At 35.2% G+C, this 24,708-nt stretch overlaps 1 protein-coding gene across 1 annotated transcript in view; it reads left to right on the plus strand.

The window, feature by feature from the left end:
• Positions 1-24,708, plus strand: part of LOC306863443 (laminin subunit alpha-1-like) — a gene marked incomplete at its 5' end in the record, with an annotated part of 73,641 nt that overhangs the window by 37,668 nt on the left and 11,265 nt on the right. Inside the window, 28 exons of the mRNA XM_079406780.1 lie at positions 297-482; positions 560-687; positions 2,364-2,484; positions 4,368-4,508; positions 4,583-4,701; positions 5,651-5,737; positions 5,843-6,036; positions 6,814-6,956; positions 7,917-8,015; positions 8,104-8,215; positions 9,036-9,192; positions 12,674-12,884; positions 13,670-13,786; positions 14,027-14,190; positions 14,270-14,408; positions 15,522-15,609; positions 15,690-15,806; positions 17,109-17,291; positions 17,975-18,129; positions 18,987-19,130; positions 20,264-20,397; positions 20,486-20,633; positions 20,712-20,836; positions 21,869-22,019; positions 22,335-22,479; positions 22,565-22,706; positions 22,796-22,910; positions 23,792-23,956. Of these exons, the coding sequence (XP_079262906.1) occupies positions 297-482; positions 560-687; positions 2,364-2,484; positions 4,368-4,508; positions 4,583-4,701; positions 5,651-5,737; positions 5,843-6,036; positions 6,814-6,956; positions 7,917-8,015; positions 8,104-8,215; positions 9,036-9,192; positions 12,674-12,884; positions 13,670-13,786; positions 14,027-14,190; positions 14,270-14,408; positions 15,522-15,609; positions 15,690-15,806; positions 17,109-17,291; positions 17,975-18,129; positions 18,987-19,130; positions 20,264-20,397; positions 20,486-20,633; positions 20,712-20,836; positions 21,869-22,019; positions 22,335-22,479; positions 22,565-22,706; positions 22,796-22,910; positions 23,792-23,956 (3,930 nt within the window). The remainder of the gene's footprint in view (positions 1-296; positions 483-559; positions 688-2,363; positions 2,485-4,367; positions 4,509-4,582; positions 4,702-5,650; positions 5,738-5,842; positions 6,037-6,813; positions 6,957-7,916; positions 8,016-8,103; positions 8,216-9,035; positions 9,193-12,673; positions 12,885-13,669; positions 13,787-14,026; positions 14,191-14,269; positions 14,409-15,521; positions 15,610-15,689; positions 15,807-17,108; positions 17,292-17,974; positions 18,130-18,986; positions 19,131-20,263; positions 20,398-20,485; positions 20,634-20,711; positions 20,837-21,868; positions 22,020-22,334; positions 22,480-22,564; positions 22,707-22,795; positions 22,911-23,791; positions 23,957-24,708) is intronic.

Raw genomic sequence — 24,708 nt, forward strand, 5'->3', positions numbered from 1 at the left:
CAAATACCACGTGACAAGGTATCTTTGAAGATTATAAAATATCCATTCTCTGTAAATGTGCATAAAGTTTTTTTTATTTAATTGTTTTGTCATCTTGGTATTTTGAGAGATTGTTTATTTATTTTTCATGTTTATATTTGTTTTTTTATTTATATATTTTTATTTTATGTATTTATATGAATATATTTTAATTTATAATTATGTAGTTATATTAATATTCTTAAATTATTTTTAATGTGTTTATGTATGTATTTGTTGCATTGTTGATTAGTGTGTTTCTGTTGTTTGTCTGGCAGCTGCTGTCTTATGGAGGAAGACTCTCCTACACGCTGGCCTTCTTCGCTCTGGACGGCGTGGGTCTGGCCAATCACGAGCCTCAGGTGCTGATGAGGGGCGGTCACCTGCGCAAGCTGGTCATCTACACCGAGCTTCCCGCCCCTGAGAACGGCGTCCGCACCGGACACGAGGTTCCTCTGACCGAGGTTAGTCCGCTTCTGCATCGCTGTGTTTGTGCTGCAATCCCGGCGCTCTCTGACCGTGTTCTCGTCTTTGTCTGCAGCACAAGTGGAAGTATTTCAACTCGGTGTCTGATGAAGCCGTGAGTCACACCGACTTCATGTCAGTGCTGAGTAACGTGGAGTACATCATCATCAAAGCATCATACGGCTCAGGACTGCAGCAGAGCAGGTCATTCCTCCATCATTCACTTCCACTCAACATCCGTAATGTGACCCTGGAGCACAAAACCAGTCATAAGGGTCAATTTTGTGAAATAGAGATTTATGCATCATCTGAGATACAACTATTAGAAAATCTGGAATCTGAGGGAGCAAAAAAATCTAAATATTGAGAAAATCTCCTTTAAAGTTGTTCAAATGAAGTTCTTAGCAATGCATATTACTAATCAAAAATGAAGTTTTGATATATTTATGGTAGGAAATGTACTAAATATCTTCATGGAACATGATCTTAATATCCTAATGATTTTTGTCATAAAAGAGAAATGTATAATTTTGATCCATACAATGTATTGTTGGCTATTGCTACAGATATACCTGTGTTACTCATGACTGCTTCTGTGCTGCAGGGTCACATATTTCTTTTATATTATTAGGAAGACAAACATGTTTATTTTTAGAATAACCTCTAAATAAAAAATATACAATAAAATTATAATAAATAGCAATAAAAATGGGAAAATTTGAATTCTTTGGATTATCATGTAAATGCCATAGTGATCAGTATGCTAATATGAATAAATAATAATATAAATAACAAAATTATTCTAAGTAACATTAATAATAAATAATAATAAGTGGAATTCCTTGGATTGTGTAACTATCACAGTGATTTTAATCTGAATAAATAATAATAATAACAATAAAATACAAAATATCAAATTTAATAATAAATAATAATGATTGTAATAATAATAAAAAATGGAATTCCTTGGATTATCATGTAAATACCATAGTGAAGAATATGTAAATATGAATATGAACAAGTACAAATAAATAATACATTTATCACAATAATGTTATATGATAGATAAAAAAAAAAAAAAAAAAAAAAATATATATATATATATATATATATATATATATATATACATACATACATATAAATATTATATATTTATATATGAATATTATATGAATATTATCAAATTAATAATAACTGTCATGTAAATGTCATAGTGATCAATATGCAAATCTGAATAAATAATAATAAAAATATAAAAATTCCAAAATAATAATAGTGATAAAATAAAAATAATAAATTAAATTGATTGGAGTATCACATAAATACCATTGTGATTAATATTTAAATGACTGATAAAAAAATAAGAGCAATATAATAATAATAATAATAATAATTCTAAATGTGGTGATGAATATGGAAATATGATTATAATTCAGATTCATCATTCAGAACACATTCAGCTTCCATAATGTGACGTATTTCAGAGACAGGATCGTGAACAGTGTTATGATATTATTGATTTAATATTATTATTATTAGTCTAGATTTAAACTGCTGATTTTGTCTGGCCAGAGGAGAATGACTCTATTTCAAAAAACTATTTCCCGTCTAAATACTGTAAAGCTGATATAAAGCCACCCAGCTCTATATCAAGCTGATGTAAAGCTGCTTTGACACAATTTGCATTGTTAAAAGCGCTATACAAATAATATTGACTTGACTTGATTAATAGGTGGAGCAAGTTATTACATCTAGATGAAAGATCATGCAGATAAACATGTTCCTTCAGAATAACATCACTGATGAATCACTCACAATTAGACATGCATTAAGAGAGTTAACAGAGTCAGTGCTGATGTGATGATTTCATGTCTCTGTAGGATCTCTAATATCTCGATGGAGACGGCGCTGGAGGCGGATGAGGTTCCTCAGGGTGGAGACGTGGCGAGGCTGGTGGAGAGCTGTGAGTGTCCGCTGGGATACGCTGGACTCTCCTGTCAGGTCAGAGAAATCATCCACTGTTACAGACGAACCTGAAGCCTTCATGTACTGTGCCACGTAATGAATTTAGAAATATATCTGATAGTTCCTCTCCTTTATCCAGACTTAGAAACTCTGAGAAATGCCTTGATAAACTAGAACAGAAAATAAATCAAATATCATATATAAATAATGTACAATTAATCATTTATAATATAATACAATATAATGTAACATTTCTAATATTTCTTTCCATTTATCAAAATGTTGAAAGTCTGATAAATTCTGAAAAATAAACTAAAATATAATATATAAATAATACACAATTAATATTTAATAATATAATACAATATAATGTACCATTTCTAATATTTCCTGCCATTTATTCAAATATAGAAACTCTGATAAATACTCAAATTAAACTAAAAATAAAATAGTATATATATATATATATATATATATATATATATATATATATATATATAAATAATATTAAATTCATATTTAATAATACAATAAAATATAATGTACAATTTCTAATATGTCCTGCCATTTATCCAAGTATAGAGACTCTTGATAAATACAAAAAAATCAAGTAAAATAGATAAAACTAATTCTACAATTATTATATTATTACTTAATATAATACAATATAGTGTATGATTTCTAATATTTTCTGTCATTTGTCAAAATTTAGAAAGGCTGATAAATACTATCATTTAAACAAGTAAAAATGTATAAATAATATAAAATTAATACTTAATAATATACTACAATATAATGTATAATTTCTAGAATTTAATTCTCCAAATTTTGAAAGTCTGATAAATACTAAAAGTTAAATTAAAAAATAAATAAAATGTATAAATAATATAAAATTAATACTTAGTTTTTTATATATATATATATATATATATATATATATATACACACACACATACACAGTGTATATATATGTATATGTGTGTGTGTGTAGTTAAGAAAAATTTAGTTTATATATTAAATATATTTATCTGTAATATAAATATGAATATATACATGTAAACATTTTCTTTAGTTAAACTTAAACAGTAACTTCTGCTATTAATCTTAATATTTTATTCAAACGTTTTCTCATAATTAATACTTTACAAAAATAAATAATAATAACAACAAAAAAGAAAGAAAGAAAATAATAACAATAAAGAAAGAAAAATAATAACAAAAAAGAGAGAAAAAGAAAGAAATAATAACAATAAATAAGAAAAAGAAAAATAATAGCATTAAATAATTAATTAAAAAAAGAAGAAAAGAAAGAAATAGGCTAACAATAACAAGAAAGAAAGAAAGATTAACAGGGCCGTGATACAATCAATAGAAATGCACATTATGGCTGTATTCACAGTTGCTGTTTGAGACTGACAGCAGCTGCTTACAGGTGAGAGACTTGAAATCATTTATTTATTCAGCAGATTAATTTAAAACATCTGCTTGAATACATATCTGTATGAATGAACAGCTGAATGAGCCGCATTCAGGACACTAGAGCGACAGAATCAAAAATGGCGTCATAACACCGGGACGTTTTATTTTTTATAAAGTTTTAAGTTTTATACGCATTCCATGCTAATCGATGTATTTTCATAATCGATGACGTCTGCGAATCGCTGCAGCCCTAATCGTTTGACAGCTCTAATAATTTCAAAAAATTTCCTGACCAATACTAAAAATACAGTTAAAAATAAATAATATAAAATTAATCATATAATACAGTATCTAGTAAAATATGCATAAAATGACTCTGTTTATAAAAATGCTTAATTGAGACACTTTCTCATAGGCATCACTTCCGGTTGAGTTCTGTTGTTTATGCAGTATTTTGAGGAATCGTCTGATGTTTTTACCCATCATGCTCTGTGTTCCAGGAGTGTGCTCCGGGATATTACCGTCAGGCCGTGTCAGAGCTCAATATGAAGGGCAGAAAGCGTCCGCTCATTCGGCCCTGCGTTCCCTGCCAGTGCAACAACCACAGCCTGTCATGTGACCTGGACACGGGCGAATGTCTGGTGAGAAATACATCCAAATAACTGATAATGAACTCAGAAGCAGCTGCTTGAGATGCTGATATCATTGTGTTCAGGGATGCCAGCACAACACCGCAGGAGAGCACTGCCACGTCTGCGCCGCAGGGCATTATGGGAAGGTGCAGGGCTCCGTCAGTGACTGCTCGCTGTGCGCCTGTCCACTACGGGGTCAAAGGTGAGGTCACATGACACTGCCGTGGTCACATGCTCACCTGTAGCAGTTCTGGAAATTAGCCAATAGAAACAGTTCTGGAAATCAGCCAATCAGAATTAGGAATAACAGAATGCCGATGAAATGAAATTGAGTAGTGGTTCATGTTAGAGCTGCACAACAATATTTAGTTCTTCTGCTATTTTAAGAAATGAAAAAATGCAGGAATTTTCACCAAATGACTTGAATAGATTTATTATGAAGTACTTAATAATTAGAGAATGAGTAGGATGACTTTATGCAAAATAAAAATAATTAAAAAAAAAGAAAACTTTATTCTGATAACATTTTTGAGTGCAAATAATAATGACTATAATTAAATAAAAATATTGAGGAACAAAATGCATTTTATTTATTTTTATTAAAAATTGTATTAATTCAGCTAGTTGCCAAGTAAACATTTCTTATTTTTTTTAATTTAAACTTGATATACTAAAATAAATTGATCTAATACTTAAACAAAAAATTATTAAAAACTATTTAGACATATTAAAAAAATTACTAAACATTACAAAAAAAATAATAAACAATAGTTCAGCAGAAATTAAAACAAAAGCAACATATAGAAATAAAACTAATTCAAACTATTAATAAAATCTATAATAGTATCTCACTGATAGTAGATTATTTTAATAAAATAATCTTATTTTATAGTACAACTGCAAATTTACAATACTAATTTTTACATTTTCAAATATTAAACCATTAAGCTTTTATTTTGGCAGTTTGACAACTGAACGTGTATGTTTTAGTGAAATTTGATAGAGCATGTAATTAAATATATATGTATGTGGGTGTAATTACATATAAATAAATATATAAAATATAGAAATATATTAAAAAAAAGTATTTATTTAAATATATTAAGTCATATTGCTATTTTGATTTTATTTCGGTATTTGTGTGTCTGTAGTTTCAGTTCGACGTGTGTGTTAGAGGGCGCCGGTGATTTCCACTGCGATCGCTGTGAGGAGGGATACGAGGGTCGTTACTGTGAGAGGTGAGGTTACACACTCACACACACACACACACACACACTCTAACGCACGCACGCACACACTCACACACACACTCGTACACTAACACTCTCTCCCGTGTCCCTCAGGTGTTCGGTGGGTTTCTATGGTAACCCGTCTGAGGCAGGTGGGCGGTGCCAGGTGTGCAGGTGCAGCAGGGCGGGGTCAGTGCACAGCGTCTGTGACGGACGCACCGGGAGCTGCGAGTGTAAGCCCGGGGTCAGAGGTCATCTGTGTGACCAGTGCGAGGAGAGACACATGCTGGTCAGCGAGCAGTGTGTGTGTGAGTAACAGTGCTCTATACACTACTGACTGATTCAAAACAGAAACAAACGGGAAATAAGTGATCATGTTGCAAAATTCATCGATTTCAAATTATAGCTTCATTAAATACAATAGCGTCATTATTCAGATTAATAAATACAGGATTAATATACTATAATAGTAAATAATCAATGCTAAAATAATTTTCATTTATTTTTTTTTTTTTAATAAACAGTAATGCACCTTAAACCAGTGTTCTTATTGTGAACTAAAACTATTAAAAATCAGCTGAAATAAAATATAAATATTAGGTGGGAAAACTTAAACTTAAAAATGAAATCTGAAAAAAATAAAAGCTAATTATAAATATTTTAAAATATCAAAAAATGATAAATAAAATTCATAGTATTATAAATACTATAAAGCACTTTACAGATTGATTCAAAGCAGCTTCACGGAGATAAACAGGAAAATAACAAGAGTTCAGAAGTAAAAGCCTCTTGGTGTCTAAAATGTTCTTCTAAAATGAGCAGTTTTCTTATGTGTAGTTTCAGTAATTTCACTTTAATGACAATGAATAGGTTCTTTTAATTGCCATTAAAGTGAAATAACATAAATACAGGAGCCTGAGGAAAAATACTCATTTTAGAAGAAAATGTCCGACAGCACTTTGAGGCTTTTGCATCTGAACTCTTCAGTTGTTAATGTTGTAAAGCAGCTCCACAGAAGACAGTAGAGTCATTATTCAGATGAATTCAGTTCAGTAAAATCCGTGTCATCATCTGGTGTCCTGCAGCGTGTGATAACGACTGCACCGGAGCGCTGCTGGACGATCTGGACGCTTTAGACGGGTCCATCGTGTCTCTGAACCTGTCGGGGGTCGTTCTCACTCCCTACAGCCAGCTGGTGACCCTCGAGAACCAGACCAGAGCGGTCAAGGTCAGTCACGGGGTTAATTTAATCATGAAATTACTCTTGTTTTACATTAAGTACAGTTACTAATAATATTACATGTTCATTTCATGTTTATGCACATTTGACAGTAAAGCACTAAGCTTGAGTTGGGATGCATAAAAAAATTTACTTTTATTAACAACAGTAACGTGCAAAATTTAATTTGTTTAATAGAAAATGTATATATTCCACTCTTATTAAATGTACCATTATTCTTCTATAGTAGTATATGGAACTGACCAACTTCAGTGATTATGTGAGATTTAGTCACAAATTTGTTTTTCCAAGGCACTTTGTGACTGTTCTTTCTTCATGCACAAAAAAAGTGCACAATTCTGACAAAATCTGATTTTTTGCTGATTTGATATTTTATAAAAGTGATTTTATAATTAAAAAATATAGAGAAAAAGTACAAATTCATGACTAATAAGCCAATAAGTGCTCCTCTGCTGCCGTCTCCTGGTTGTAATTGTGATTTGATGTGTTTTTATTTTAATTTTACATAAGTATTTGTTTATTGGATCATTTTAGAGCTTTAAAGTGCTGGAAACAGTTGTGTGAAATGCTTGAAAGTCATTGAAAAGTGCTTGAATTTCTCACAAAAGGCTGTACAAACCCTGAAATGAATAATGTAATGCATTCCACTATTTCTAACACCACACCATGGTTATAGTTAGCATTAATACTTATGGTTTTCTGATGTATATCAGCGCTGTTTATAACACAGACTTTTAAGCAGAATTTGAATGCTTCTCACTGGATCTCGCAGCACATCCACGAACAACGTGGTGATCGCGCCAGTGCAACCGCTCACAAAAATTAGTCGCACCGGCAGAAAAAATGGTCACAAATGCGACCTTTTGTTCGCAGTCTGGAGCCCTGCATGTGTAAGGAACTGTATGTGTATGAATAATTCATAAGTAAATGAGCATGTTTGATTGGCAGAGTTTGAGGTCGTGGGAGCAGAGCACAGATTATCAGCTGAGCGCAGGAGAGGAACATCTGAGCAACCTGACCAATCACATCACTGACCTACAGCAGCAGGTACAGCTCCTGTCCATCATCACTGTATCCATGACAACCGGTGACTGATGCTGGGACTCAGTGTGTGTGTGTGTTCCTTCACCTGTAGGTCCAGAGTGTGTTTGATGGCACTGAAGATGTGCTGTTGACCTCAGAGGAGAGATTTGCTCGGAGCAAACAGCTGCTGGACCTCATCAGCAACATTCATTCTGCCATCCACAGTAACAAACACTTTATTTTGCTTGCTTTATTGTTTTAATGTATTTTAATATATTAATTAATAATGAGTAAATATTAATTAATTATTTTTATTTATGCATCAAAGAGTAATGCCTCTAAAGCAAGTGTTGATATCGTTAACTAAAACCAAAACTCTTAAAAATCATTTTCATTAAATTAAGTAAAGCTTAAATAAAATAAAATAAAAATATTAGATGGAAGACTTAAAATGTATTTTATTTCAGTTAGTTGCCAAGGTAACATAAATAAAAATGACAAAAGCCAAACAAAATTACTAAAACTTAAACTAAAACTGAAAATCTAAAAATAAAAGCTAATTCAAATTATTAATGAATACTTTAGTAGTATATAAATAATACTAAAATAGCACTGCATAAACAGATTTATTTTATTTTTGATGTTATTAACACTTGTCTCAAAGGGAAATGCACCTAAAGCAGTGTTATTATCATTAGCTACAACTAAACAAAAAAAATTATTATTTTTTTATTAATTGAAATAAATCTGAAATAAAATAAATATTAGATGGAAAAACATCAACTTAAAGTGTGAAATACAAAAAAAAAAAACTGAAAATATAAAAATAAAAGCTAATTCAAAATATTAATAAGTAATATAATAGTATATAAATAATACTAGAGCATAACAGATTATAATGAATAAAACTAATTATAATACCTAAAACAGATTCAATCAGTCTAAATAAAAGATCTAGTCTGTTTTAGATGCATTACACTTGAGTCAGTAACAAATATAATTTGATAAACGCATGATCTGATTGCTGTTCTGTGATTGGCTCAGGCCTGATGGAGCAGCTGCGTTCAGTGAACGTGACGGTAAACGAGGGTCTGGATGAGATGAACAGCACGTTCCTGCTGCAGGAGACGAGCGTCTCGCTGGAGAAGATCAGAGCCTTTAATCTGACGCTCTGCGGCTCGTCGGCGGAGGACGAGCTCAGGTATCAAACTCTCATCTGCTTTACGTCTGCGCAGATACACGTGTCCCAGCCTGTGTGTAATGTAGTGCATGTCTGCATCTCTTACATCTTTATTTGACCCTCTAACACTAGCACTCTCTATTCGTTTTCTAACTGCTTGTTTTCTTTAAAAAAAAGCCTCTAACACTAGCTTTCTCTATTCTTTTTATATATATATATATATTAATGCTGTTAAATGATTAATCGCGATTGCATCCAAAATAAAAGTTTTTGTTTACATGTGTGTACTGTGTATATTTATGTATGTCTAAATACACACACACATGCATGTATACATTTCAGAAAAAATATGTCATGTTTATACATTAAATATATTTATATATAATTTATATTATATATAAATATATTTAGAGTATAAATATAGACGTAAATATTTTCAAAATATATATTGTATGTGTTTGTATTTATATATACATAATAAATATACACAGTACACACACATGATGTAAACAAAAACGTCTCCGTAACCATGAATCCCCGAAGGGAACGCGAGACGCTGCGTCCGAAAACGCTTAGGGAACGCCTTCAGCGTGACCGCGCTCTGAATCATCTGTACAATCAGTCCAATGGAAGGGCGAGGCGTCATGGGCGGGTGACGTCACGGCCAGGAAGCTTTAAAAGCACGTGCGGCGGAGCCGTCTTCAGCTTCTAAGAATGAAGCAAGCGCTGGCAGGGGTGCCGGAGGTGTGGCCTCAAGGCGCAGCGTCTTGTTCCCTTCAGGGAACCATGGATACATACGTAACCTGAGATGTTCCCCTTCAGGAACTCGAGCTGCGTCCGAAAACGCTTAGGGAACGAGATACCCACGCCGCCAGACTGACAAGTCCCTGCCCAGTGTGTACTAGGACGAGACCACAGAAGAGCCCGGAGTGGCTCGCATGTCGAGGTTGTAGAACCTCACGAAAGTGAGGGGCATGGACCACCCAGCAGCGTTGCAAATGTCCTGCATAGATACACCTGCTAAGAAGGCCTTGGAGGGCGCCACACCTCGGGTTGAGTGAGCTCTGACTCCCATCGGCGGGGGGAGCTGAGAGGACTCATAGGCAGTGTTAATCGCATCCACTATCCACCTACTGAGGGTCTGCTTTGTAACAGGAAGACCCCTCTTAGGGGGACCATAGCACACAAGCAGTTGGTCCACCTTTCTTCACAGGGCAGCTCTGTGGATGTACGTCCCCAGTGCTCGTACTGGACACATACAATTAAGCTTCTGCTGGTCTGGCTCCCTGAAGGGAGGAGGACAGAAGGCCTGAAGTATGATGGGCAGTGGTGTAACAGCGGGAACTTTAGGTACATACCCCGCTCGAGGGTAGAGAAAAACTTTGGCCGTGCAGGGCACAAAGTCAAGATAGGCAGGGGCCACAGAAAGGGCCTGAAGATCACCAACTCTCAACTCCTCTTTAGAGAGGAAATAGCCAGAAGGAAGGCAGTCTTAATAGTGAGGAGTCTGTCAGATATCTCCTCGATGGGCTCGAAGGGAGCCTTGCAAAGAGCCTCTAGCACCGCAACCAAGTCCCACGTGGGGACACGTGAACGTACCAGTGGCCTCAGTCTCAGCACACCGCGGAGGAAACGTGTAACGAGGGAGTGTCTACCCACTGACTGACCACCGACAGGAGCGTGGTTGGCCGCAATGGCCACCACGTAAACTTTAATGGTGGAGTGGGTTAACTCCAGCAATGTACCAATCGGGCAGGTAACTGGGTCTCCGCACCTGAGGTCTCTGCTGATGTGAACTGACCACACAGAATATGAAGAATATCAGAAACTGCAGCTGTCCACGGTAGTCAGATATCACCACAATAACACACTCTGCAAAATATCGTCGAATTATCGTTATCGAAAAATCCCCAAAAATATTGAGACATCTTTTTTTTCTTTATATCACACACCTAGGGGTGGGCGATATGGGAAAAATATCATATCACGATTTTTTTTAGAAATATCACGATTCACGATTTTATCACGATTCTTTGTCATGTTGGTTTTACAAGTTGTCTGAGCATTACAGCCAAACTAGAAAGACAAAGATGCATGGCAGATATTTAGGCCAAAGTGGGTGAAGATGAAAATCTTTGTCATTATTTTATCTTTCTTATAAAAAAATAAGAACAAAGATACACATTACAAATACAATATACAAATAAAACAAACTGTGCTTTATTTTCAGGTACAATAGGTGTATTTAGCAGAGCATTCAATGAAACTGAATGAACAAGTATAAGAATAAAACAGAGACTGATTCCTAAAGCAACTGTATTAAAGTTTTTCAGTCAAGAATAGCGAGTGATTGTTCTCTTTTGTGTTTTGTTGTTTTGTTAACGTTAAATGAATAGTTGCCCCCCAAAATAAATAGTCTATAGTCTATATGATAAAAATAAATCTGTCTGTCAATTTTGTCATAATGTTTTATTTTTATACCATCATTTACTCAAAAGTAGTTTTAAACCTGAATGAGTTTCTTTCTTCTGCTGAACATAAATGCTATTTTGAAGAAGGTGGAAAACCAAACAGTTTCTGGTCCTCAGTGACTTCCATAGGATTGTTCTGTCCTGCTATCAAAGTCAATGTGGACCAGCAACTGTTTGGTTACCCTCATTCTTCAAAATATCTTCTTTTGGGTTCAGCACAAGAAATTAATAGAGGTTTAGGACAACATGTGAGTGAGTAAATAATGACAGAAATTAAATTTTAGGGTGAACTATCCCTTTAATGACAGTCGACAGCATGTTTAGTGTCCTGTCCCTTTAAGAGCTGCACGCATCTAATATACAGACACGCATCCGTTTCTCTCTTAACTATTTACTTTCATTTTAGAGATAACCAACTCAGTCTGTATGTAAACCTTGTGTGTTTTGACAGTATTAGCGCAAAAGATAAGTTAGTTGAGTAATCAGGCGCTTTTAGACAGGCTTTTTAGTGCGGGCTTCAGGTGTATGCGCTCAGAAAAAGCGCACGTCAGACCAGCGCGCGAATTAAACATTTAACCAGCAAGGCTTGTGTGCAAATAATGTACTTTTGCGATCGCGAATAAGTGCAGTGTCCTGTCAGAGTAACTCTACTGCTGTATGTGGTGTTGTACAGTATATAGAGACGGAGACCAGAACTGTATTTGACAGAATGTGTGCTGTAGCACGATACTACCATATTTCTTCAAAAGCAGATCGTGGAGACATTTTTATCGTCCACGATCAAAAATCGTCATATCGCACACCCCTACACACACCCCTAGTGTGTGTATATATATATATATATATATATATATATGTATGTATGTATGTATAAACCTTGCTACATGTACTGTGTTAGGCTAACTGAGACTTGTCATAACACTTGCATATTATTGCTCTTTTGTTGGTTTTGATTGCTTCTATTGTCATCATTTGTAAGTTACTTTGGGTAAAAGCGTCTGCTAAATGTAAGTGTGTGTGTGTGTGTGCAGCTCTGCAGTGTCTGTGCTGGAGAAGGTTCAGGATGAGATGTCAAAACCCTACAGTCACAACCGCTTCAGACAGGAGAACATCTCCACAGCCCTCAGCAGATACAACCAGCGGCTCCTGCAGGTCCAGGAGGCCCTAAACATGGCCAAGAGCCACAACAACCACAGCCACCACCTGCACAGTGACATCCAGACCAACCTACAGAAGCTCACTGTGAGTCACGACTTCAGCACAGAGGATTCACTTCATCAACAATACAGGAAAACTGTGAAATATTTAAATTTAAAACAGCTGTTTTCTATGTGAATGTTGAAATATAATGTATTTCTGTGATCTGCAGCTGTATTTTCAGCATCATTACTCCAGTCTTCAGTGTCACATGATCTTCAGAAATCATAATAATATACTGATTTACTGCTCAACAAACATTTCTGATTATTATCAATGTTGAACACAGTTGTGCTGCACAATATTTTTGTGGAAACTGATATATTTTATTTTTCAGGATTCACAGATTAACAGAAAGTTCAAAAGAACAGCATTTATTTGAAATAGAAATCTACTGTAACATTATAAATGTTTTTACTGGTACTTTTAAACCATTTAATGCATCTTTCCTGAATAATATAAATTTTTAATCTTACTTAACCCAAACTTTTGAGTTTATAGTGTCAAAAATATAGTGTATTTCCACAAATATATTGTGCAGCACTGTTTTCAACATTGATAATAATCAGAAATGTTTGTTGAGCAGTAAATCAGTATATTATTATGATTTCTGAAGATCATGTGACACCGAAGACTGCAGTAATGATGCTGAAAATACAGCTGCAGATCACAGAAATAAATTTCAGTTTAACACATATTCACATAGAAAACAGTTGTTTTATATTAAAATAATATTTCTAATTTTTACTGTATTTTGGATCAAATAAATGCAGCCTTGGTGAGCAGAAGAGACTCTTTCAGAAACATTAATATTTGTAATTATTTTCCAGGTCTCCAGGAACAAGGTCAGCAGTCTGAACCAGGAAGTAGAAACGCAGGTACAGGAAGCTCAAGACCTGCTGACCGATGCTCTCAATATCGCGGAAGACATTGGCAATGGCACGGCTGTAAGTGACCTTTCTACATCACTGAACTCTGTTTAGACATAAATGACACAGTGTCTGTAATTAACACTGCAACATCTTACTTGGTATTTTTGTCTTGTTTCTATTCAAAATATCTAAAGATTATTAAATTAGGATGCATTTACTAGATAAGCAAAATAACATAAGATATTTAATCTTAAGTAAGATAAGTAAGATCAGCTTTTTTTTGCCGTGTTAAGATGCATTTGTTTGTGGTTCCAGACTCTGGATGAGATGAGGAATGATCTGGAAGGATGGAGTCCGGCTCTCAGGAAGCACGTGGACACTTTAGTGATGGATTTGACCAAAAGAGACGCCCTGCAGCTGGTGTACAGTGCCGAGGATCACGCGAAAGCTCTCAGCAAACAGGCACAAGCTCTTAACCGGTACGTGACCCTCAGAATATCTCACCAAACAGATCACAAATACCTGATTATGAGACTGAATATGTTTGTTGTGGTTCAGTTCTCTGTCTGAGGTCAGACCTGCAGCAGCAAACGCCACCAGCGCCACTCAAACCAACACCAACATCAGAGAAAACACACAGCTGGCTGAAGATCTGGCCCACGCCGCCAATCAGAGCGCTAGCTCCGCCCTCAATCAGGTACGTCAACCAATCACAGCTTCAGGATACTGTTAAATCACAAGCTAATAATTCAATCAAATGTAACTGTAAAATAAACAAATAGGGCTACAGTATAACTTACATTTAATTATAGTATATAGTCTGCTACACAGTTTATTTACAAGCCTGCATCTGATAACAGTGTGTTTTCAGAGTGGCTCGATTCACAGTAAATGCTACTTCTATATATATATATATTATATATAAAATTATTATTTTTTTTTATTATTATTATTTATCAAAATATTTTGTGTGTGTGTTTTTATTTATATATATATATATATATATATATAATAGTGAAATTATATTATATACACTGCCTTTCAAAAGTTTGAGATCAGTCATTTTTATTAAATTTTAAGAATTTAAAGAAATGGATACTTTTATTTATCAAGGATGTGCTAAATTGATAAAAAGTGTCAGTAAAGACTTATATTGTTAAAGATTTTTATTTTGAATAAATGCCGTTCTTTTTAACTTTTTATTCATCATTATTTTTCATTCATCGGTTTTTTTTTTTTTTTTTTTTTAAGCAGCACAAAACTTTCCAACATTGATAATAAATAAGCATATTCATAATAAATCAGAATGATTTCTGAAGATCATGTGACACTGAAGACGTAATGATGCTGAAAATACAGCTTTTATCGCAGAAATAAATTACAGTTTAACACACATTCACATAGAAAACTGTAATAATATTTCAGAGTATTAATGTTTTTTCTCTGTTTTTGATCAAATAAATGCAGCCTTGATAAGCAAAAGATAATAAAAAAAAACATTAAATCTCGCTGATTCCAAACTTTAAAAAAAAAAATTTTTTTAAACGATAGAAAATAATAAAAACAAAAATGAATCACTTACTAAAAAAAGATTAGATATTTTATCTGTTTACTTGCATGTCGTGTGACAATGTGTTGCTAAATAATTGAAACATTAACGTGGGGGACTTAAGAAAATGTTTCACATCTAAGGCGTTCGGCTGACAAAAAAAATGCTACACATCATCAGATATTCAGAAATCAGGATGATATCAAAGCCCAGTGTTTAGTGATGCTGATGTGTGTTTTGTGTAAGACGTCAGAGTCCGAGCGCTCGCTGACTGAGCAGGGGACGACGGTGCTTCAGAGGAGCTCTGAGATTCTGGACACCAGCGGATCTCTGAAGAACCACACAGAAGGTGAACACGCCACTCAAACCTGAAATCATTCATACAGAGAATAATCAGATAATAATCATATTCCTGTCTGTGTGTTTCAGGGCTGGTGTTTAACGTCAGTGAAGTGACCAGCAGGTTGAGTCTGGTTAGAGCAAACGTTCATAACTTCACACAGATGCTCCCAGAAGCCCTGAACATCCTGAGGAACCTCCCTAACGGTACGTTAACCCTCGAGCGTCCTCTGGGACAACTTTTGTCCTTTTCACTTTATTTTGTTTTATTTCTAATTTTGGCTCTGTAAATGCAAACAGCATAAATGTTGCAAAGAAAGAAAAAAAATTATTTTAATATTTCACCCTCATTGGCTTTCAGAAATACTTTATTTTGCGCTAGGTACAAAAAATAGTTACACTCAGGACTCAGTACCACAAATGTGTCCATTAAAACCAATTATTTTAGTTATATTTAGTTACAGTACCATTTAGGCATTAAATTATGCATTCTTTATTAATAGCCTTTCATTCTCTTAGCAGTGCCTAGAAATGTTTACTATTTTTTTTTTTACTATATATTTATTATATTATGTGTGTGTGTGTGTGTGTATGTGTATATTAGTGCTGTGAAATGATTAATCCAAAATAAGTTATTGTTTACATAATATATGTGTGTGTACTGTGTATATTTATTATGTATACTGTATATGAAAACACACACATGCTGTATATATTTTTAAAATATTTACATGTAGTTTATTATATTCATATAATTTATATTATATATAAATATATTTAATATACAAACATAATATTTTTCTGAAATATATACATGCATGTGTGTGTATTTATATATAAATAATAAATATACACAGTACACGCGATTAATTGTTTTACAGCATATATATATATATATATAGATATATATATATATATATATATATATATATATATATATATAGATAGATAGATAGATAGATAGATAGATAGATATATATATATATATATATATATATATATATATATATATATATATATATATATATATATATATTTTAATAATTTAATAATTTTTTTTACCATTTGGGCACAATTTTGTTTATTTATTTATTTTAATCAGACAGCACAAGAAATAATGATGCATCATAATTAATTATGTTTCTAATCACTGACATATCTTACACTGTATTAATCCAAAAAATGTGCTTAGCATTTAATATGCAGAAAATAATAGATTTATTTGTTTTTTGACTACAGTGGCATTATGTTAGCAAACTGGCATTTCAGGTTAAAATCCTGAAAATCAATGAATTAATTTTTGGTAATTATGATCAGGGCTGATGTTTGTAAAAAGAAAAAAAAAAAATCAGTCAAAGCAGAAAAAAATATTAATATATGATATTTTTGACCGTTTTCTGACAGATGTTTTTGTCCTCTCATGTACCTCTGAGTAAGTTTTTTCTAAATTGATGCACAGCGGCTAAATGAATCTGCCGGTCTGTAATATCAGATGATTGTGTTTCTCAGGCAGCAGAGCTGAGGTCCTCGAGGCCAAGCAGCAGGCGGAAGCAGCGAATGCATCTTTACAGGAAGCTCTGGAGCGTCTGGAGGACTATCGTGTGAAGCTGGACGCGTCGTCTTCTGCTGTCGCCTCGGCCAATCACAGCATCAGGAGCACCGTCCAGCTGGTCAGAGACTCGGAGGAGACCGGTGAGGGATTTCACTAAACTCTCTTCATATGAGAAGAGTAAAAACACGGCTAATATACAGCTAAAAACATATCTTCCATCTTTATTTGACCCTCTAACTAGGGGTGTGCGATATGACGATTTTTGATCGTGGACGATAAAAATGTCTCCACGATCTGCTTTTGAAGAAATATGGTAGTATCGTGCTACAGCACACATTATATCAAATACAGTTCTGGTCTCCGTCTCTATTTACTGTACAACAGGACATACAGCAGTAGAGTTACTCTGACAGGACACTGCACTTATTCATGATCGCAAAAGTACATTATTTGCACACAAGCCTTGCTGGTTAAATGTTTAATTCGTGCGCTGGTCTGACGTGCGCTTTTTCTGAGAAACATCTTTTATGGAAAATATCTTACTCAGGACAGTGCTAAATAAAAAATAACATGCATTTTGTATGATCTCTCTTATTTTGGTAAAATTATCCACATTTTCACAGATTCTGCAAGAGGTTCCCAAACTTTTGCATGCCACTGTAAACCTTGCTACATGTATTGTATTAGGCTAACCGAGACTTGTATATTATTGCTCCTTTGTTGGTTTTGATTGCTTCTATTGTCCTCATTTGTAAGTCTCTTTGGATAAAAGCATCTGCTAAATGTAAATGAGTAATGAGTAAATGCCCGTCTCGCCCCTCAGCCAGCGCGGCCAGATCCAGACTGAGCGAGGCTCACCTGAAGACCGAGCGTCTGTTCGAGCGTCTGAAGCCGCTGCAGATGCTGGGAGAGAATCTGAGCAGAAACCTGTCGGAGATCAAGGAGCTGATCAACCAGGCTCGCAAGCAGGCGGCGTCGGTGAGGCTCGCGTCACGTGACTCTCAGAATAACACCGTAGGGCTGTCAGAAAAAAATTGTATTTCGAATATTCTTAGAATTTAAAATAAAAATCCACATTCGAATCCAAAAACGTTGCATATGTGTGCGTCAGGCAGCTTTATCAGAGGCGCTCGAGATGTGATGACGATGTGAGTGTCGTTGCATTTGAATGTTTTTATAGCTAATCCAGTTGAACCCACTGAATGCGGCGCTGCTACGGTCTTCATTCAAAATATTGTGGAAAAAGAGAACATCAATGCGCAGAAGATCTTGTTTACGTCAAAACTGAAACCAAGCCGTTCACACAGAACACATATTTAGCACATTTTCTAGAGGAACATCTATCACTCTTGAACGAGAGCCGCATGTTTAGAAAGCATATCAAATTAATGTAAGTTCAACTTTTAGTTCAACCGTTTCCAATCCCACTGCATCTCATGATTTTAAATAGAAAAGCACTCTTTGTGTTTCGTTTTCAGTTCTTTGTATTAAACTATAAACACATGCATGATGCTGTTTTGTTTACAATTGTTTATACAACTTAACTAATTCTATACGGTTTAGAAACATTATTTTAAACATTATGCACTTTTTTAAAAAGATAGTCATGTTATTTTATTGCTTCAATAAACGGTCATTAGTAATATTTTGCTCGATGCTCCCTGTTGTGTCCTCAGGAGAGAAGCCAAAAGCCCCCCCCCCCCCCCCCCCCCCCAACTGAAATTATGCCTTTTAAATTAGAATGAAATATTAATAATGTTTAAGTCCAATCAGCCGTTCTGACAGCCCTATAGCACAGCATTATAAAGCGGCCGCTCACGCTCTGATCTCTGCAGATTAAAGTGGCTGTTTCTGCGGACCGGGATTGTGTGCGAGCGTACAGACCAGAGATAACGTCCAGTAACTTCAACACGCTCACGCTGACCATGAAGACCAGCGAACCGGACAACCTGCTCTTCTATATGGGCAGCGGCGCCAGCGTACGTCAAATCAGATTACTTGACACACTGTCATTTTAGTAGTGTTTATATACTCTTTTAGCTTTTATTAATTGGATTACCTTTTATTTTTTTATTAAGTTTTCATTTAAATTTTTGTTTTAATTTTGTGCTTTTTGTCATTTTTATAAAAAAAAAATTATAGTATTACTGTTTAGGTTACATTTATTTTTATATCAGTTTTAGTTTTTATTTATTTTCTGTTAATAATTTTAGTGATTCAACTTGAACTTTGTTTATATACTATTATAGTTTTTATTAATATTTTTAATGAGCTTTTTAATGAGGTTTCATGTTGGTTTTATTTTGAGATTTAGTAAGTTTGATTTGTTTTTTTGTCATTTGTATGTTTTTAAATATAATATTACTATTTAGGTTGAATTTTGTTTTTTTAATTGTCATTTGTATTTGTGATTTTCTTCATTTATTTTTTGTAAAATCATTATTTAAGTGTAAATTATTTTTAGTTCAGTTTTAGTTTTAATTTATTTCCAGTTAATAATTTTACTTATTAAACTTTAAACTTTTAAAGCGTTAACTAAACTTTTAACCTACTATTATAGTTTTTAATCATTTTACATTTGCTATTATGTTTATATTTTTTTTAGGTTTCATTAAAAAATTAATTTTAAGTAAAGTTTTAATAATTTGTTATGTGCTTTTGACATTTTTATTACTTGTTATTTTTTTTACATTTCTATGTAGTTTCATTAATTTATTTTTAGTTATTTCCACTTTATTTCAGTGATTTGTTTTTAAGTATTATTTATATATTGTTATATCGTAATTATTATAGTTTTTATTAATATTTTGAATTAGCTTTTATTTTTATATTTTCACTTTTATTTTAGTTTAGGTTTTAGTAATTTTGTTGTGTGCTTTTGTCATTTTTATTTGTTTTTTGTAATTGTTTTTTTGTAATCTTTACTATTTATGTTGAATTTATTTTTATTTTAGCTTTAGTTTTTATTTATTTCCAGTTAATAATTTTAGGGATTCAACTTATTTCAGTTGGTTTCAGTCAAAAATCTTTTTTATGTATGCAGTATGATTGTATGTATATTTCAATGTGTAAAGTCTCAGTTTATATAAATAAGTGTTTATATCCACATCAGGAGGATTTTATGGCTCTGGAGATGCGTCATGGGAAGGTGTCCTTCTTGTGGGACACTGGCTCTGGACACACCAGACTGGAGTATCCCGACGTTCAGATCAACAACGACAAGTGGCACAGGATCAACGCGACGCGGTTCGTAACTCAGCGCTGATGGGACGTTTGGGTTCTTCTCTTTGAATGACAGACTCTGATGTCTGGTTCTCCTGTGATTGTGCCGTAGGTTCGGGAGACACGGGACCCTCACCGTCCAGCAGACGGACTCCGAGCCGCTGCCTGCAGTGAAGACCACAGCGTCCGGCTCCTCCACCGTGATGGACATCAGCAGATCCACCTGGGTGTTCGTCGGGGGCCTCGGCGCTCAGGTGAAGGTGAGATGAAGATCTGGCTGCAGTTCCTCAGGGTTCTTCTGTGTTTAGCCCTGTTTACATCCCTTGTGTTTTTCCCAGAAACCCCCAGCGGTGAGAATGACCCACTTCAGAGGCTGCATGAGCGAAGCATCGCTCAACGAGAACAACATCGGCTTGTGGAACTACGCTGAGAGACAGGGAGAATGCGGCGGCTGCTTCATGAGGTGAAACACACCACTCACCCACCCTAGCAACCATCCAGTGCAGCCTGGCAACCGTATAGAGACATAAAGATATCATAGCAGCTGCCTGCCCACGCCCTAGAAACCATCTATAATGCTTTTATAGACACTGAAAACACTATAGCAACTGCCTAGCAACCATCCAGTTCAGCCTAGCAACCGTATAGAGATATAAAGGTACCATAGCAACACCTTATAGAGATATAAAGATACCATAGCAACACCTATGTTGCCTTGCAGACACTGAAAACACTAGAAACTGCCTAGCGACACCCTAGCAACCACCCAGAACAACCTACCCACCACATAGCAATGTCCTAGCAACCATCTAAGACAACTAGCACCAGTAGCAACCATTGAAAACACCCTAGCTACTATGTAGCAACATTCTAGTAACTATCTATGACACCTCGGAGCTGTCTAGAAACTACTGAAAACACTCTAGCAATATCCTAGCAACACTCTAGAAAATACATAGCAATGCCCTAGCAACCATTCATGACACTTAGCAGCTGCCTAGTAACCACCCAAAACACCCTAGCAACCACTGAAAACACCATAACAACTGCCTAGTGACAAACTAGCAACCCACAGAACACCCTGGAAACTGTTTGACACCTAGCAACCACTTAGCAATGCCCTAGCAACCGTCTGTAATACCTAGCAACCACTGAAAACACCATAACAACTGCTTAGGTCCCACATCAGCTTAGCAACACCCTAGCAACCACCCAATGCACCCTAGCAATGCCCTAGCAACCTAACTATGACAACTAGAAACCACTGGAAACACCATAACAACTGCCTAGGTCCCACAACACCCTAGCAACCACTCAATGCACCCTAGAAACCACTTAGCAACACCCTAGCAACCATCTATGACACCTAGCAACCACTTGAAAACACCCTAGCAATCACCTGCACTCCAGCCCTGTTTCCAGCTAGTCTTCAGATGTGTTTTTGATGAGTGGTAAATGGAAACAGTCACGCTCTCTCGTGTTTCTCATCCATCAGTCCGCGCACTGAAGACACGTCGTTCCACTTCGATGGCAGTGGTTTCTCTGTGGTGGAGAAGTCTCTGCGCTCCATGTCCACCAGCGTTGTCATGTTCTTCAAGACTCTGTCTCCGAATGGCCTGCTGCTGTATCTGGCCTCCAACGGCACCGTACGTTCACTTCTCACCTCCTTACGCTCCTCAGCGTCTCACTCATTTACATTTACATTACATTTAGTCATTTAGCAGACGCTTTTATCCAGAGCCACTTACAAATGAGGACAATAGAAGCAATCAAAATAAGTGCTAGGACAAGTCTCAGTTAGCCCAACGCAGTACACGTTGCAAGGTTTTTTTCTAAATAATTATGTAATAAATAAAAAGAAAACAAATAGATAGAATAGAGAAGAATAGAGAAAGCTAGTGTTAGAGGCTTTAAAAAAAGAAAAAGAATCTCTCAGTCTCTCTTTTCATCTGTGTTTGTAGAGAGACTTCCTGTCCATCGAGCTGGTGGAAGGGAAGGTTCACCTGACCTTTGAACTGGGCTCTGGAGCGCTGACCTTGACCTCCAGCAGAACATACAGCACCGGCAGCTGGTACAGGATCGCTCTGCAGAGGAACAAGCGCCGAGGTGCTGCTCTGATCTCAGATCCATTGCATCTTATAGGTTTCTCATGAGGTTTAAGCTCACAGGAAGTGGTGTGTTGTGTCCGCAGGTCATTTATCTGTGATGGCCGCTGATAACCCCTCCGAGCGAGAGGTCATGGAGGCGGAGTCTCCGGGTTTGGCCTCTGACCTCAATCGCTCTGACCTCGACCCCATCTACATCGGTGGATTACCGGCCTCTCGACCAATCAGGTGAGGGCAAACTCTCTGAAGATGTGCTGCGGTTACATTATTTTGGTAGTTTTTTGTCTTACATGCAGCTTCATTGTGGATGTTTGCAGGAGGCAGGTTGTGGCTCGCTCTTTCGTCGGCTGTATGAAGAATGTGGAAATCGCTCGAACGAACTTCGACCTGCTCAGAGAGTCTTATGGAGTGAAGAAAGGCTGCGTCCTCAAGGTACAGCATCACATGAAAATCTAAGAATTCAGTCATAACAATGTACAATTAAAATTAAAGAAAATGAATGAAGGGGTTAAAATTAAAATCATTTAAAAATAAAAACAATCAAAATAAAACAATTACTAAAAATTCCTTAAATGGTAAAAATGTGCAGTTAAAATAAACAAATAATTTTGAAATAAAAATAATAAAACCACTTGCTAAAATGAATGAAATGGTAGAAATATAGTGCAGTTAAACGATTAATCGCATCCAAAATAAGTTTTTGTTTACATAATATATGAGTGTGTACTGTATTTATGTGTATATAAATACAAACACATGCATGTGTATATATTTCAGAAAAAAATATTTTTATATATTAAATAGATTTATTTATAATATAAATTATATTAATATAAATAGGCGTGTAAATACATGCAAATATTTTCAAAATATATACTGTATGAGTGTGTATTTATATTTACATAATAAATATACACAGAACACACATTATGTAAACAAAAACTTTTATTATAGATGCGATTAATCGTTTGACGGCACAATAAAAATATACAATTACAATAAATTATTTTAAAAGTAAAGCACTTCAAAATAAAACACTGAAATTTAATGAATTAAAAATTTACAATTTTGTGTTTTTTTGGCATTTGTGTATTTAATGGATTCTTGTGTCTGTTGAACTGCAAAACAAACACATCTGAAGGTGAGTTTGTCTTCAGCTGTAATTTTATATTCTTTGACCCTTATCTTATACAAAAACAAACATAGAAATGTAAAGTTGTGTGATGATCATCTCCAGGAGAATTATTAATTATAATTGAAGGAGTATTTCTTTTGAAGTTTCTGATTTGGAGGATGTTTTTCTGTGTTTGCAGCCGATCCGCAGCGTGTCGGTGTTCGGTGGAGGTTTTCTGGAGATGCCCGCTGTCCTCTTGGCTCCTCAGACCGAGATCATGAGCAGCTTCTCCAGCAGACTCGAGCGAGGCGTGATCCTGGCGGGTTTCAGCAGGAGCTCGGGACAACACACGCAGCAGCAGCAGGTCTGTTCAGTCTTCACAGCATCATCTGTGTCTGTGTCTGTGTGTGTCTGTTCAAGTTCAAGTTTATTTGTATAGCGCTTTTTATGATACAAATCGTTGCAAAGCAGCTCTACAGGAAATTAAGTTTCCACAATATATTTATATATTGCAGAACCTTAATATATGTAACTTATGGCAATATTTGGTAATTCTGTATGTTGTCTGAGCGTTGGCATCCTCTGAGGTCCTCTGAGGGGTTGGCATTATCTTTTCTCAGGTGTTCGGTCATCTCAGATCATTTAAGGGTTGGATCCAGACTGAAGCTTCTGTCATTCCTAGTTACCACGGGATGTTAATCAACAGAGAAACAAATAGAGACATAATTAGCGTAGCTGCTGTTCCATCGAAGCAAAAATGATTTGTTCAACCCAAGCTAAAGAATAATAATAATGTACATTTGATCAGATATAACTGCAGTACAAGATTATAAGATGCATTATGTGAATGTTTGGCTAAAGAGATGTGTCTTTAATCTAGATTTAAACAGAGAGAGTGTGTCTGAACCCCGAACGTTATCAGGAAGGCTATTCCAGAGTTTGAGAGCCAAATGTGAAAAAGCTCTACCTCCTTTAGTGGACTTTGCTATCCTAGGTACTACCAAAAGTCCAGAGTTTTGTGACCTTAGAGAGCGGGTTGGATTGTAGCGTGGTAGAAGACAAGTTAGGTACGCAGGAGCTAAACCATTTAGGGCCTTATAGGCAAGTAATAATATT

This window comes from Barbus barbus, assembly GCF_936440315.1.
Source record: "Barbus barbus genome assembly, chromosome: 44".
In the NCBI taxonomy this organism is placed as follows: domain Eukaryota; kingdom Metazoa; phylum Chordata; class Actinopteri; order Cypriniformes; family Cyprinidae; genus Barbus; species Barbus barbus.